Genomic DNA, 16,201 nt, shown 5'->3' with positions numbered 1-16,201 from the left:
GAAGCTGTTAAGAAGCCTTTTGGACCTAGAATTTGCGCTCCGGTACCGCTTGCCGTGCGGTAGCAGAGAGAACAGTCTATGACTAGGGTGGCTGGATTCTATGGCAATGCTTAGGGCCTTCCTCTGACACCGTCTGGTATAGAGGTTCTGGATGGCAGGAAGCTTGGTACCAGTGATGTACTGGGCTGTACGCACTACCCTCTGTAGTGCCTTGCGGTCGGAGGCCGAGCAGTTGCCATACCAGGCGGTGATGCAACCAGTCAGGATGCTCTCGATGGTGCAGCTGTAGAACTTTTTGAGGATCTGAGGACCCATGCCAATTATTTTCAGTCTCCTGAGGGGGAATAGGCATTGTCGTGCCCTCTTCTCGACTGTCTTGGTGTGTTTGGACCATGACAGTTTGCACTTTATTGCTTGATTTCCTGATTTCCTGGTCACGTTTTCAATGCCAATCCTGTAGAATTCAGCAAAGGTGCCATCAGTGGTCCCATCATGAATTTGTTTATTTTTCAAGTTGGCGCTATTCACGGAATTTCTATCTGCAATGTTTGAGAAAGTTTTGCAACTGAACTTGGCACTGCAATTGTGAGTGTACCCATGAGGAACCAGTCAAATTGCTAGGGCTAGAGCTTCCATGTCAGTTCTATGACCCCTTGTGGTGCTTACTATTCTCTAAAGGTCAATGTAACCACTGATACCAGGCTCAGATTATTCTCCCAATCTACCTATAGCTACACACATAGGCTACTAAATACAGACCACACAATAGTTTCTGATTTCAGTTTGGTGAAAGATGTTTTCACTAACTGCAAAATATATAATTAGGTTGTGCCTTTAGATTTCGAGACAATTAACAACTAAGGAAGAATGTTTAACTTCTCTCATTTACTTCTCTAACCCCAAACCCCGGCCTGGTCTGGTCTGGTCTGGTCTGCTTCGCAAGCGTTCCCGGAAGTCTCGCGATGTTGCGCATCTGGGATCGACGCACTGATGGAAGACAATGCCCATTGACAGAAATTATGGGGACCACCCAGAAATGGTGTTGCATATTTTTTGCCATTGTATTAATGTAAGGAATCTGTGGCAAAACATCAGTAGATTTATAATTGAACACATTTATGAAGATTTTACACTATTATGGAGAGATGTAATGTGTGGATTCTTTACTTATGATAGAAATAAGTTGAAACCATTTTATGTAATTAATTTCATTATTCTTTTGGCCAAATTTCATATTCACTAATATAAATTTACAAACAAAACACCACATTTTCTTACCTTACAAAAATAAATTGAACTATATTTGAAGACAATTAAATACTCTACCAACAACTTTTAGAATTATAAGTGTGTGTATGTCCCTTAAGGTCCTGTGTAATGTGATATTGTACCCCCTAGCCCAATTGTCCTTTGTATATTATTTATATATACTTGTGTTCCCAAATGTACTTTTTGTATTGATTTGCTGTTAATAATAATAATAAATAAAAAATCATACAAAAAATATATACTGTATATATGGGGGCCCTCCTCCTCCGTTCTTCTTCTTCTTGTGGGTTTCCGGCAGGCTGATATTGCTGCCTCTCCCAGGTTGGAGTGCAGGACGCACTCAAATGAAAAAAAAATAGATACGAAGAAACAAAAAAAACAAAAAACCACCCCAAACTACACTGAACAAAAATCGAAAAGCAACACGCAACAATTTCAAAGATTTTACTGAGATACAGTTCATTTAAGGAAATCAGTCAATTGAAATAAATTCATTAGGCCCTAATCTATGGACTTCACATGACTGCCAAAATATCCTGTAGATTCTCCGCAGATATATCTCGAACTTCCAGAAAACGTTCAGCCGCTTTCACAACAATGTCAATTTTCTGCGACCTGTGTTCTACTTGCGCAGCACAATTCACGACCATCATGATGAAGGCCAAGAACCTGGATTTGTCAAAACACCGTTGCTGGGATCCACACGTTGTAATGGGAACATTCACTGTTGCTTTTGGTCCTCCTGTAACAGCAGCAGGGGGAGCGTTCCCTCCCGGTCCACCCTCGACCCTGCTCACTGCCTCTGAATATGTAACATCCTACTCTGACTTTAGCCACCTGTATTTGGTTCACTTTTACCGGGCATCCTGAAGACCTGGCTTCATGACTACCTTCACAGTTACTGCCCATACATACATTTAAATAAAATACATTTCAATATACAGTGCCTTGCAAAAGTATTCATCCCCCTTGGCGTTTTTCCTATTTTTGTTGCATTACAACCTGTAATTTAAATGGATTTTGATTTTGATTCAATGTAATGGACATACACAAAATAGTCCAAATTGGTGAAGTGAAATGAAAAAAATAACTTGTTTCAAATAATTCTAAAAAATAAATAACAGAAAAGTGGTGCATTCACCCCCTTTGCTATGAAGCCCCTAAATAAGATCTGGTGCAACCAATTACCTTCAGAAGTCACATAATTAGTTAAATAAAATCCACCTGCGTGCAATCTAAGTGTCACATGATCTGTCACATGATCTCAATATACAGTGAGGGAAAAAAGTATTTGATCCCCTGCTGATTTTGTACGTTTGCCCACTGACAAAGACATGATCAGTCTATAATTTTAATGGTAGGTTTATTTGAATAGTGAGAGACAGAATAACAACAAAAAAATCCAGAAAAACGAATGTCAAAAATGTTATAAATTGATTTGCATTTTAATGAGGGAAATAAGTATTTCACCCCTCTGCAAAACATGACTTAGTACTTGGTGGCAAAACCCTTGTTGGCAATCATAGAGACGTTTCTTGTAGTTGGCCACCAGGTTTGCACACATCTCAGGAGGGATTTTGTCCCACTCCTCTTTGCAGATCTTCTCCAAGTCATTAAGGTTTCGAAGCTGACGTTTGGCAACTCGAACCTTCAGCTCCCTCCACAGATTTTCTATGGGATTAAGGTCTGGAGACTGGCTAGTCCACTCCAGGACCTTCTTCTTGAGCCACTCCTTTGTTGCATTGGCCATGTGTTTTGGGTCATTGTCATGCTGGAATACCCATCCACGACCCCTTTTCAATGCCCTGGCTGAGGGAAGGAGGTTCTCACCCAAGATTTGACGGTACATGGCCCCGTCCATCGTCCCTTTGATGCGGTGAAGTTGTCCTGTCCCCTTAGCAGAAAAACACCCCCAAAGCATAATGCTTCCACCTCCATGTTTGACGGTGGGGATGGTGTTCTTGGGGTCATAGGCAGCATTCCTCCTCCTCCAAACACGGCGAGTTGAGTTGATGCCAAAGAGCTCGATTTTGGTCTCATCTGACCACAACACTTTCACCCAGTTCTCCTCTGAATCATTCAGATGTTCATTGGCAAACTTCAGACGGGCCTGTATATGTGCTTTCTTGAGCAGGGGGACCTTGCGGGCGCTGCAGGATTTCAGTCCTTCACGGCGTAGTGTGTTACCAATTGTTTTCTTGGTGACTATGGTCCCAGCTGCCTTGAGATCATTGACAAGATCCTCCCGTGTAGTTCTGGGCTGATTCCTCACCGTTCTCATGATCATTGCAACTCTACGAGGTGAGATCTTGCATGGAACCCCAGGCCGAGGGAGATTGACAGTTATTTTGTGTTTCTTCCATTTGCGAATAATCGCACCTACTGTTGTCACCTTCTCACCAAGCTGCTTGGCGATGGTCTTGTAGCCCATTCCAGCCTTTGCAGGTCTACAATCATGTCCCTGACATCCTTGGAGAGCTCTTTGGTCTTGGCCATGGTGGAGAGTTTGGAATCTGATTGATTGATTGCTTCTGTGGACAGGTGTCTTTTATACAGGTAACAAGCTGAGATTAGGAGCACTCCCTTTAAGAGTGTGCTCCTAATCGCAGCTCATTACCTGTATAAAAGACACCTGGGAGCCAACAACTACAAGAAACGTCTGACCTCTGTGATTGCCAACAAGGGTTTTGCCACCAAGTACTAAGTCATGTTTTGCAGAGAGGTCAAATACTTATTTCCCTCATTAAAATGCAAATTAATTTATAACATTTTTGACATGCGTTATTTTAGATTTTTTTGTTGTTATTCTGTCTCTCACTGTTCAAATAAACCTACCATTAAAATTATAGACTGATCATTTCTTTGTCAGTGGGCAAACGTACAAAATCAGCAGGGGATCAAATACTTTTTTCCCTCACTGTATATACACCTGTTCTGAAAGGCCCCAGAGTCTGCAACACCACTAAGCAAGGGGCACCACCAAACAAGTGGCACCATGAAGACCAAGGAGCTCGCCAAACAGGTCAGGGACAAAGTTGTGGAGAAGTACAGATCAGGGTTGGGTTATAAAAAAATATCTGAAACTTTGAACATCCCACGGAGCACCATTAAATCCATTATTAAAAAATGGAAGGAATATGGCACCACAACAAACCTGCCAAGAGAGGGCCGCCCACCAAAACTCACGGACCAGGCAAGGAGGGCATTAATCAGAGAGGCAACAAAGAGACCAAAGATAATCCTGAAGGAGCTGCAAAGCTCCACAGCAGAGATTGGAGTATCTGTCCATAGGACCACTTTAAGCCGTACACTCCACAGTGCTGGGCTTTACGGAAGAGTGGCCAGAAAAAAGCCATTGCTTAAAGAAAAAAATAAGCAAACACGTTTGGTGTTCGCCAAAGGCATGTGAGAGACTCCTCAAACATATGGAAAAAGGTACTCTGGTCAGATGAGACTAAAATGATGAGACTTTTTGGCCATCAAGGAAAACGCTATGTCTGGCGCAAACTCAACACCTTTCATCACTCCGTGAACACCATCCCCACAGTGAAGCATGGTGGTGGCAGCATCATGCTGTGGTGATGTTTTTCATCGGCAGGGACTGGGAAACTGGTCAGAATTGAAGGAATAATGGATTGCACTAAATACAGGGACTGGGACGTTGGTTCACCTTCTAGCAGGACAATGACCCTAAGCATACTGCTAAAGCAACACTCGAGTGGTTTAAGGGGAAACATTTAAATGTCTTGGAATGCCCTAGTCAAATCTCAGACCTCAATCCAATTATGAATAGTTATGCACGCTAAAGTTTTCTGTTTTTTTTTGTCTTATTTCTTGTTTGTTTCACAACAACAAATATTTTGCATCTTCAAAGTGTTAGGCATGTTGTGTAAATCAAATTAAACAAACCCCCCCAAAATCTATTTTAATTCCAGTTTGTAAGGCAACAAAATAGGAAAAATGCCAAGGGGGGTGAATAATTTCGCAAGCCACTGTATTTAATGTCATGTAAAATGTCTTTCAAATATATGTAGATACATTTGCATCTTTGCTCAAATTCATGTATGCCTGACAATATTCCAGAAATGCATGGCTATGACATCTAGTCTACAGGTTGGCCAAAAGTGGTTCCTAATTCGGCTTCTTAAATTACTCTTTTCGTATTGATCAATTGAGATAATTTTTCGGCCCACTAAGCCAAAACTTTGGCAGTGGTATAATTTAAATTGTGATGGTGAGTAAAAAAAGGTTTGATTTCACCTAATTTTAACATTCTGTCATAAAGAACACATGTTCAACTTCATAAAAAACAAAATGTCCCATCTCGAGGTAGAAATGACTATAGTAAGTGTCTCTCTTCAGTTTAAATAATGAAAAGAAATATGTTTAATCATTATTTATTTTTTAAATCAATTTAAACAAAAATTATACATTGTACAACACTCCACAATATGTCAAAGTGTAGGTCTAGGAAAATACATTTTAGTCATTTAGCAGACGCTCTTATCCAGAGCGACTTACAGTTAGTGAGTGCATACTTTTTCTTTTTCCATACTGGCCCCCCGTGGGAATCGAACCCACAACCCTGGCGTTGCAAGCGCCATGCTCTACCAACTGAGCTACACTTGAATGTTAGTCCAACTGGTAATTACTAGTTAAAATTAGCCATGAATCCCCTTGTGACAGGAGGAATGGAAGCTTGTTGTGTGCAACAGGGAGGGGCAAATGAATAAAAGATTCACAAAAATTGTACAATTGTTAAAACATTTCTAGCATGTCTATCTATGGGTGACGTGTTATGCTCGACCTGCTCAGTTTTTCACCACAAAACACCAGAAAATTGCCAAAAAGAGTAGAACCAGCTCGCCTGCTTTTCCACTATGATTTGACTATTAGATGATCAATGTTTCTTTTGATTAATTATTTTAAAAGGAATTGTTTCACCATATTAAAACGATAGTTCAGTTCGTTTAACAGGGTTGACCTTAAAATGAGGGAGTAATAAATTAATCACTAGTCACATGAAAAAAAAAGAGAATCTTCAGATTTTTTTTTGCCAAAGCAACAAAATAACAAGGCCTACAATGATGGTGAAAACATTGAGTATTTTGGGGGGGTTAGTGGGTTCAAATCTTCCTAGAAGTCACAGAAGGGACATGTCAAAATGAATTTTGCCACTTTGGCAAGTCTTTATTCATATTGAAAAGACTTATTGAATTCTCCATGTGGTCTATATTAAAGGCCACATCATTTCAAATAACAGGCTTTTAAAATTCAATATTGGTGCATCATTTCTACTTAACATATCAAAAGGTACTCATTTCGTGGAACAACCCAGTGCTCGTTGGATGTTGGTTGCAATGCTCTCGTCAAGTTCGTTTGTTTATTTGTCATATATACATGAAATACATGGAGTCACTACATGACCGATAATTTATAATGTTTTGAGTCATTTTTGTAGTTATATAAATGTATTTAAAATGCATGGTAGTGCCTTTGGTATGTGTCATGTACAATAAAAATGCATTTTGACAAAATGTGTTATATTCTAGCCAATGTCTTAAGTAGTTGAATATGTTATTACTCCAACCTCGTGAAACTCTCAAACTGACACGTTTTCACATTGGTCAAAAACAACTTTATATGGCTTTGGATAAAAGCGTCTGCTAAATGGCATATTATATTATTATATTATAAGGCGTGCCTTTGATTCTTAACGGCTTTCACATGCGCAGGCCGGCGTGAGACCGTGGTTAGATCGGATGACGTGTTTCTGCGCTTGAGCTAATGCTGCATTCACGTCCTTGTCGGAAATAGGAAACTCGGCCATTTGCGACTTGCTAACTAGATGTAGTTATACACGTGCCGCGTTCTATTAGTTAGTAAGTCGGGCATTTTCGAGTTTCCTTGTTCCAACTAGCATATGAACGCGGCATTTGATTGATCGGTTGAGGGACGAGCGACGCGGAGGAGTGACGTAGATGCTACGTCTCTTAGTAGATACTTACATCCGGGTGAGGGATTTGAGGTGAGTAGTGTTGGATGAACCACAATATTGAACTAAAATAGTATACTATTAAATTATTATGTAAAATGTTAGAACAATACACATTAACAAATGTTGTAATTGTTTAATGTAAACCTACTTATGTTTGCGAACTACATTTCTAATAGAATCGGCCTTGTCAGCTAGCTACATTAGCATAGCAAGTTGGCTAACAAGTTGTGAATTCCGTGTTTGTTTTGCCATTTTATTTATGTTATTTTATTTGTTATTTGTAGTTCGTTTGTCAATTTATACGTTTTTCTTAGATTCTGTAGCTATTTGTTTGATTATCTGGAAAGGTTCTTGGTTTGCAGGTCCACAACGATATCAAATTACCAGTATCGCCACCCTTCCATCAGCCAAGATGTGCAACTATCACGGTACAATCAGACTGTTGATGCAGGTGCTTTGGGCCCACCTGCTCTGTGGATGGGCGTTTGGCTCTGAGCTTACATTTGAGCTTCCGGATAACGCAAAACAGTGTTTCTATGAAGATATCACCGTTGGCACAAAGTGTACACTTGAGTTCCAGGTAAGTTAATTGAGGCCCTCACATTATTACATTACATTTACATTTTAGTCATTTAGCAGATGCTCTTATCCAGAGCGACTTACAGGAGCAATTAGGGTTAAGTGCCTTGCTCAAGGGCACATCGGCAGATTTTTCACCTAGTCGGCTCGGGGATTAGAACCAGCAACCTTTCAGTTACTGGCACAACGCTCTTAACCACTAAGTGACCTGCCGCCCACTACACCACACGCTACACCACACGACATGGAGTTATGGGAATGATTATTGCTAATAATTCCACTACTATGGGACCAAGTTGTATATTGAAATGGATAGGCTGTATTTTAAACAACATATTTTCTGTCCAGGTTGTCACTGGTGGGCATTACGATGTTGACTGTCGTCTGGAGGATGCAGATGGTACTGTTCTTTACAAAGAAATGAAGAAGCAGTATGACAGCTTTACATTCACGGCTGCCAAGAACGGAACATACAAGTTCTGCTTCAGCAATGAGTTTTCCACCTTCACGCACAAGACCGTCTACTTCGATTTCCAAGTTGGAGAGGATCCCCCACTTTTCCCCAATGAGAACAGGGTCACTGCTTTAACTCAGGTAGGTCTGTTAAAAGGAATATTGTTGAGAGGTGCTCTTCTATGCGGTATTGAATATGGTATTTCAATCAAAATTAAAACAATTGGTTATTTCTCTACAACAGTATGAAATGCCATTGGATTTCAGTGGGCCCCATTAGGCGAAGATGTCATGGAAAGAATAGTGTGCATTTACATGGACAAACATTGTTGGTTATTTGCCGTTCTTGCGTGTTAATGCAAGGATCTTGTATGGATCTTTAAACTCGAAATACCTCTGTTTCAGATGGAGTCTGCCTGCGTGTCCATTCATGAGGCCCTGAAATCGGTCATTGACTATCAGACACATTTCCGTCTGCGGGAGGGTCAGGGACGCAGCCGTGCCGAGGACCTCAACACAAGAGTGGCTTTCTGGTCCATTGGAGAGGCTTTCATTTTGCTGGTGGTCAGCATCAGCCAGGTAGTTTTGCTGAGGAGCTTCTTTTCTGACAGGAAGACCACCACGACGCGTGTTGGATCCTAACGTCCCACAGCATTTCATCCCAGTCACTTCCACAAGGGACTTCAGATACAACAACAACAACAGTTCATGGCAGATTTGTTTTGTTTTTTAGATGCCATTCACAGAATTTGAATTTTTAAGATACGTTCAGGTTTTGAAGTTACTTTTAACAAACCCAGTGGATTGTGTAAATGAAATCTATCAAATATTGGAAATGTATTTATTATGTGGGTGCATATTGTCATTGTTTTCCTGAATGTATGAACATACTGGTAGCCTGTCTTGCAGTTCTAATTTGAGACCTACTTGATACATTACATAGTAGTTGCAGAATTTAATTTCACACAGTTCTCACTTCCTCCTTAGTAATGGCTCAATTCAAACTTTGTTGTGATATCAAACAAATCAAAATAACTGATGTAGACAATTGGTAAGCATATTCTTTGTTTTTTATTTGAGATTCCACTCGTCAACATGGCTTGTGGCCAGCAGAGGTTGTGTTTTGGGTGGATGGGCTTTGACTAGGTGCATTTTCAGGAGTTCAACCATCTCCTTATTGTAACTGGTGTTTTGTTCTTGGTGTATATGGTTAAAACAGATAAAAATGAAGCTGGTGTAAGCACATTAATTTCTTTTATATTATTAATTTCTTCAATGGTGTGGTCTTTTTATTTTTGGTTTGCGTACTGTTCATTATTATTTCTACACAGTCATCAGTGTGTTGGCACTCCAAGGAATTGTTTCCTTATTTGAATAGCTGAATAAACATTTTCTGGTAAACCCATTTTCTGACCTTAAATAATCAATTGAACAGCATCTATATCCAGGACTTAGATGTATAGTCCCGTGTAGCTCAGTTGGTAGAGCATGGCGTTTGCAACGCCAGGGTTGTGGGTTCGTTTCCCACGGGGGACCAGTATGAAAGAAAAAAAAATGTATGCACTCTGGATAAGAGCGTCTGCTAAAGGACTAAAATGTATATTGCGCTGCAGAATAGTTCACAATAACATTTTTTTAGAGAGCTCTTTCATCAGAGAGTATCAGGAATAGCTGATACATTAAAATCCACTCATTGCTCAGGTCTCTGATGATCAAAAAGTATTACATTTTGTTCTCTACAAAGGAGGCAGCTTGTGGGTCATGTACACCTGGAAACATCACGAAAGGTGTGGTTGTAAGCAACACTGAAAAATGTGTCAGGAGGGTGTGGTTGAAATATTAGTTACGTTGTTGTTGCCTAGTGATGTTTTTGAAGAACTGCAGAAAGCATTCAACTATATCTGAAATTGATCTTGATTCTATACACTTGGTGCTTGCTGATCTAATAAATGATCACAGAAAAAAACATGATACTCTGTACTTAGTTCACGAAACCTCCAGGAGGTGGCAGTAGCATAAAATGAAAAAAATTAATACATACAATGCAATCTCTCCATCTGTCTGTAAGGACATGGAAATATGTCATTATTAGTTTATTTCAGTTTTATTCACAGATTACAACTTTATTCACACAAACTACAAAATTGAATTGAAATCTTGCTCAACCACCTAATAATAAAACGTATGAGGAAGTCTGACCCTTTAACTGGGTCGTCACAAGTTACCACAGCCACAAAAGTCAATTATGGCTAAACCCCGCCTATTTCTACAATTAACTTAAAATCACATTTTAAACATAACGTTAACCCTAACCAAATGCTAGCCTTATGCCTAACCCTAGCTTTGAATTACATTTGACGATATAGCCAATTTTGACGTTGTGGCTGTGGTAACTACTGCTGAGTGCAGTGCGATCCTCCCTTAACTGCTGTTGCGTAAGCGAATACCAACTCTGTGATTGGATGTTTTCCTTGTCAATAAATTGGAAGTTGCAAAAAGACGGCATCGTTTTCGATTTGACTGAAGTGTATTCTGGGTATTGAGTCGTGATAAATGGTGTAGTAGTGGGTGGACAAATCTGCCCCCTCAAGAACAGTGTAGAAAAATGACCATAGTAGATTTTCTTGTGTTATTTCATCTGGAAAACGTTTAACGTTCGGGCAAGATTTATGACTCTACAAGCTGGTCAACAACGAAGAAAAGGAAAACGCATCTCAACGTTCTTCGGCTGTTGGACAACGTTGACCAGTTTAGCTTCACGTACAGGAAATAACAAGTGGGGGTGGATGTTGGCGTTCTCTGGGCCTCGCCGTAGTTCTTGATATTTTAACTGGATAGCTACATCCTCTACCTATGTCTACTTACACATGGTTCTGTCTGAAAATGACATACAGAATTAAAGCTAATCAAAAAAGACTGCTTGATGGAATAGAAAAGGACATCGGACGGCGTAACGACGTTGGACACTCGGAAGAGTAACTAGTTAGATTGCAGCTGGTATCAATATTGTTGTTGGTGAACAGTACTACAGCTAGCTAGCCAGCCAATTGAGGAAGTGATATTTCCGTCGTTACCAAGCCAGTGTTAACTCTCAATTGAAGAGAGGGGAAAACAGAACAACAAGCCAATGTTAACAAATACGTTTCTCAGTAGCTAGCTGGCTGATTTCTGCCTTCCATTTCGCTAGCTAATTTAGCTAGCAAGCTCAACATATTCCAGGCTAGCTAGCGCCACAAACAAAGGCTTCTGCTCAACACCTGCCACGGACTATTATCTAGTCGACGCTCCTGTCTTTTTAATCAACTGTGTATCCCGTGAAGGAAGCTGAACCAATGGATTTACAAACGGCCGTTTTCAATGCAGCCAGAGATGGCAAGCTACGGTTGCTTCAGAAACTTTTGGAGAACAAAATTGGCCACGAGGTTACCAAATTAATGGCAGAGAAAACAAACGGGGCGACCCCTTTGCTTATGGCTGCCAGATACGGACACCTGGATTTAGTGGAGTATCTAATGGAGTGTTGCTGCGCACCCGTTGAGATTGGGGGGTCAGTGAATTTTGATGGTGAGACTATTGAGGGTGCCCCCCCTTTATGGGCTGCCTCAGCAGCAGGACACCTGAAAGTCGTGCAATCTTTACTTGGCCACGGTGCTTCTGTGAACAATACAACACTCACCAATTCCACCCCCCTGAGAGCAGCCTGCTTCGATGGACATCTGGACATTGTGAAATACCTGGTGGAACACAAGGCAGACCTGGAGGTGGCAAACAGACACGGTCACACATGCCTCATGATTTCGTGTTACAAAGGACACAAGGACATTGCCCAGTATCTCTTGGAGAAAGGCGCCGACGTTAACAGGAAAAGTGTTAAAGGTGAGCACATTCATACGTGTGTTACTTTTCCTGTATTGTATATCCTGGGCCTACCTGAGCAACGAGGTTAGACCTAGTACCTGGCAGGTGCATTGCGCTGTGATTGTCTTCATAAGATCAAAACCAAAACGTTGAAACATTCACAGTAATTTGCAGATCAGATTGGTCTTGATACAATTTGCCTTCCCAAACCTATACACTTTCATGCTGTTTTTCAGACTGTCTCAAGGTAAATCCATGCAGGTCTCACGTTTTATTGTCATGAATCTTGCCCTGGAGGCAGAACTGAGCTATTTCCGCCCCCCATTATTATCACTGGTCATCGGACATGACGATGACATTAATATATGCTAAATAGTTGACTAGCAAGAGAGCCAATTCAAAACATATCGTAGTTTGGCTGGTTATCTAGTTAGTCTGTTTATTATTTTACCTGCTGCACAAATCTCTCTCTGATCCAATTCTGATCTGAGTAGCCTGCCCAATTGTTTGATATAGTGATTTTTTTATTATTACATTTTTGTACTTGTCCATTCAGACAACTGAAATCTATATTTTGTTTGTCCAACAATTTGATTTACTTGCCCAGAGCAAGCGGACAAGTAACCACTATGCAGTTCTGCCTCCAGGGCAAGATTCAGGACAAATGCTTACCTGCTTAATCCTCACATTTGGACATCTAATGAGGTCACCTAACAAGCTGGTTTAATTTGTATTTAAACCAATTAGGGGAAGTGAACCCACCCAGGCCTGTTCTAAATTTAAGCCTTGCAACTGCCCACTCACAAGATCTATTACGATCCATGAGATTTGCACCCCCTTGGCAGACGCTTAGATTGGCACATTGCGGACATCACCCTGAGGTTTCTCCTAGTGAGAAAAGGTTACAGGCAAGCATGTGACAAACACATTTAGTTGAAATGTAGCAATTTGAACATTTTGATCAACCTTTTTTTGTCTCTTCATCTTCTACTTTCAAATAACTTGCATATATATTGTTGTTTATTGCTAGAATGTCTGCCAAAAATTACATTTTGCAAAACACATGAATTTGTATTTATTTCTTCATAGGTAACACAGCATTACATGACTGTGCTGAATCCGGCAGCTTGGAGATAATGACGATGCTGCTAAAATATGGTGCCGCCATGGAGAGGGATGGTTATGGAATGACCCCACTGCTGTCTGCGAGTGTGACAGGCCACACTAACATTGTTGACTATCTGACTCAACACCAGCAAACACACCAATTGGAGAGAATAAACGCCCTGGAACTGCTTGGTGCCACTTTTGTGGACAAAAAGAGGGATCTTCTTGGGGCGTTAAAGTACTGGAAGAGGGCCATGGACCTGAGATACAGGGACGGCAACAATATTCTCTACAAAGCAGACCCAAAGCAGTTGATCATGGCCTATGACCATGCCAGGGAGGTAAGTAATGGGGAGGAACTAGACAGCCTGATCTCAGAACCAGATGAGATGAGGATGCAGGCCCTGCTCATTAGAGAGCGCATCCTGGGCCCCTCCCACCCCGACACCTCTTACTATATCCGCTACCGGGGCGCTGTATACGCCGACTCAGGGAACTTTGAGCGCTGTATCAACCTGTGGAAGTACGCCCTGGACATGCAGCAGAGCAACCTGGACCCCCTCAGCCCCATGACAGCCAGCAGCCTGCTGTCCTTCGCTGAGCTCTTCTCCTTCATGCTCCAGGACCGCGCCAAAGGCCTGCTGGGCACCTCGGTCTCCTTCGATGACCTCATGGGCATCCTCAGTAAGAGTGTGCTGGAGATTGAGCGGGCGGTGAAACAGACCCAGCCTGACCCGGCTCAGCTCAGCAAGGCCCTCTCCATCATCCTGCATCTCATCTGCCTGCTGGAAAAGGTCCCCTGCACCGTGGAGCAGGACCACTTTAAGAAGGAGACCATCTACAGGTTCCTCAAGCTGCAGCCCTGCGGTAAGAACGGTTACAGCCCGCTCCACCTGGCCGTGGACAGGAACACCACCTGCGTGGGCCGCTACCCTGTCTGTAAGTTCCCCTCTTTATACGTCACCTCTATCCTACTGGAGTGTGGGGCGGACGTCAACTTCCGCGACGAGGACAACAACAGCCCCCTGCATGTGGCTGCCTCCAACAACCACCCGGACATCATGAACCTGCTGATCGCCTGCGGCACGCACTTTGACAGCACCAACTCCCTGAAGCAGATGGCCTGTGATCTGTTGGATGAGAAGGAGATGGCCAAGAACCTGATCCAGCCCATCAACCACACCACCCTGCAGTGTCTCGCTGCGCGGGCTATCATCAAGCACAGCCTCTCCTACAGAGGCAACATCCCAGAGAAGCTGGAGGCTTTTGTGCTTCTCCACAGATAATGACTATTAAAGACGTGTGAGTGCAGTGCGATCCTACTCTCCCCATGTGCACTCTTTGGATTGTATTGAAGTCGATGATTAACATTGTGTGAAGAACTTCGCTTTTTTCCCCCTACAACGCCAGAGTTAAAGCTCTGTGGGGATTTTTGTAATATGGGCATGCACAATATTTTGAACCAAGCTAGTTTTTTGCTTACTAATCATTTCCACAATTCCATGCTATTTATTAAGATATCATTGAGAGATTTTTTCTGTGCCCCTCCAATTTGTGTGTTTCTCTCTCTGCAAAGATGGAGGAATATGTTGGGAGTCATTTTTACATCACCATGGTTCCAATTCTGACCTCTTTAATTAATTGGTCTTTTGATCAATCAGATCAGCTCTGAAAAAGATCTGATGGGATTGATCAAAAGACCAAATAGTGGAAAAAATGTCAGAATTGGTCTGCCTGTGCAAACGCAGCCAATGTTGCCAATATATGGACCCTCTACGTTTCATTGTGCATTCTTTATGCTCTCATTCAATGGTAATGTTTTCACGGTTTTGGATCTGCAGAGTTGAGTAATGGAATGGACTCATTTCTCTGTCAAAACCATAAAGACGCTTCATGAAGTGGTAATGTTTGCAAATACCATAAGTGCTTTATTCCTCCTATGCACAGGCTATGATATGCGACTGTTCTGTGCAATATCTTGCATTTTTTGTGGTAACTGCCTGTTCCTTCATCTTTCCCTAATTTGTTACACTAAGCAGAGGGATGTGATGTGACAATTGCTGAATGCTGTTAGTGGTGGGGTTGGGTGATTTTCATGTATTAACTGGTGAAGTAATTGAGTGCAGAAGTTGAGTAGGAATGTATGCAACCTTCATATCATTGACGTTTGAACCTGATTCTTCTATGGTGATTCGAGCACTAAAGCAAGATGGTTAGTTGGATACTAATATGACCCTGCATGTAGTCAGAATTCACGGGAAAACCCTCGACATCTGGGTTTTGAATGGCATGTCATTCAATTATTGCATAAACTCTGTAGAACATTGACGAACCCAAACGTGTAACTTTTATATTTGTCCAATTGTATTATAATTGGAAAGAGGGAAGGCCTTGTACAGTGTCTCTGAGCTTTGTGAAAACCTTGCACATTAGCTTTATTCGTGTGGTTAAAAAAAAAGGGCTTAATTTAATATTTTTAGGAATAGATTTGGCTAAGTACAGAACCATACAAAGAAACCATACCAGGGAACTTGCTTTAATTCTGCACTTTATTACAGACTAAGATTTCCAATGACAAAATTACAATAATCAATTTCATGTCTTAAGAACCAATTTGACAATAAACCCATGTTGCACTTGTCCTCTTTTTCCCAGTGTTTTCATTCAGCCCCAAGTAGCAATGCAACAGGATTACATTTTTCTCTGTAGTGACTCTCCTGCACACACCTATTCCCCAGCACTTTAAAATGTCGTACAGTTACTGGATGTGCTTTTGTGGATGAGTAATGGGGTGAGGAATGCCTGTAGCCAGTAGGGTGGATACTCTTGATCGATCACAGTAGGCCTGTCTAGTTGGCCATGGTGCTTGAACAAAGACTTGTGTTGGTTATGTTATTGTTTCTCTTTTGTACAAAACATGGTCAAGACCAACTTTAG

General features: G+C 41.5%; 2 protein-coding genes across 3 annotated transcripts; both read left to right on the top strand.

The window, feature by feature from the left end:
• The first annotated feature begins 7,080 nt into the window (after window positions 1–7,080).
• Window positions 7,081–9,704, top strand: LOC311141713 (transmembrane emp24 domain-containing protein 7-like). Of its 2 annotated transcripts, none has more exons than XM_084177139.1 (4): window positions 7,081–7,297; window positions 7,630–7,847; window positions 8,195–8,440; window positions 8,705–9,704. In XM_084177139.1, exons 2-4 carry the CDS (start codon window positions 7,680–7,682, stop codon window positions 8,939–8,941), a joined length of 651 nt encoding a protein of 216 aa, XP_084033265.1. In that variant the 5' UTR covers window positions 7,081–7,297; window positions 7,630–7,679; the 3' UTR covers window positions 8,942–9,704. The 2 variants fall into 2 exon arrangements, with proteins under 2 accessions (XP_084033265.1, XP_084033264.1); XM_084177138.1 differs by having other exon boundaries at window positions 7,232–7,297; window positions 7,615–7,847.
• Window positions 9,705–10,833: 1,129 nt separating this feature from the next.
• LOC311141681 (protein fem-1 homolog C-like) lies at window positions 10,834–15,905 on the top strand. Its single transcript, XM_084177087.1, has 2 exons — window positions 10,834–12,175; window positions 13,247–15,905. The coding sequence occupies exons 1-2, from the start codon at window positions 11,632–11,634 to the stop codon at window positions 14,548–14,550; spliced, it is 1,848 nt and encodes a 615-aa protein (XP_084033213.1). The 5' UTR covers window positions 10,834–11,631; the 3' UTR covers window positions 14,551–15,905.
• The last annotated feature ends 296 nt before the right edge of the window (window positions 15,906–16,201 follow it).

The sequence above is a fragment of the Coregonus lavaretus genome (assembly GCF_964263955.1).
Source record: "Coregonus lavaretus genome assembly, chromosome: 14".
NCBI lineage: Eukaryota > Metazoa > Chordata > Actinopteri > Salmoniformes > Salmonidae > Coregonus > Coregonus lavaretus.
This window is presented reverse-complemented; position numbering and strand designations above follow the sequence as displayed.

Coding starts and splice junctions, on each gene's coding strand:
- LOC311141713 (XM_084177139.1), top strand. CDS start 7,680: ATGTGCAACTATCACGGTACAATCAGACTGTTGATGCAGGTGCTTTGG. Junction 7,848..8,194: donor AGTGTACACTTGAGTTCCAG/GTAAGTTAATTG, acceptor TTTTCTGTCCAG/GTTGTCACTGGTGGGCATTA. Junction 8,441..8,704: donor GGGTCACTGCTTTAACTCAG/GTAGGTCTGTTA, acceptor CCTCTGTTTCAG/ATGGAGTCTGCCTGCGTGTC.
- LOC311141681 (XM_084177087.1), top strand. CDS start 11,632: ATGGATTTACAAACGGCCGTTTTCAATGCAGCCAGAGATGGCAAGCTA. Junction 12,176..13,246: donor TAACAGGAAAAGTGTTAAAG/GTGAGCACATTC, acceptor ATTTCTTCATAG/GTAACACAGCATTACATGAC.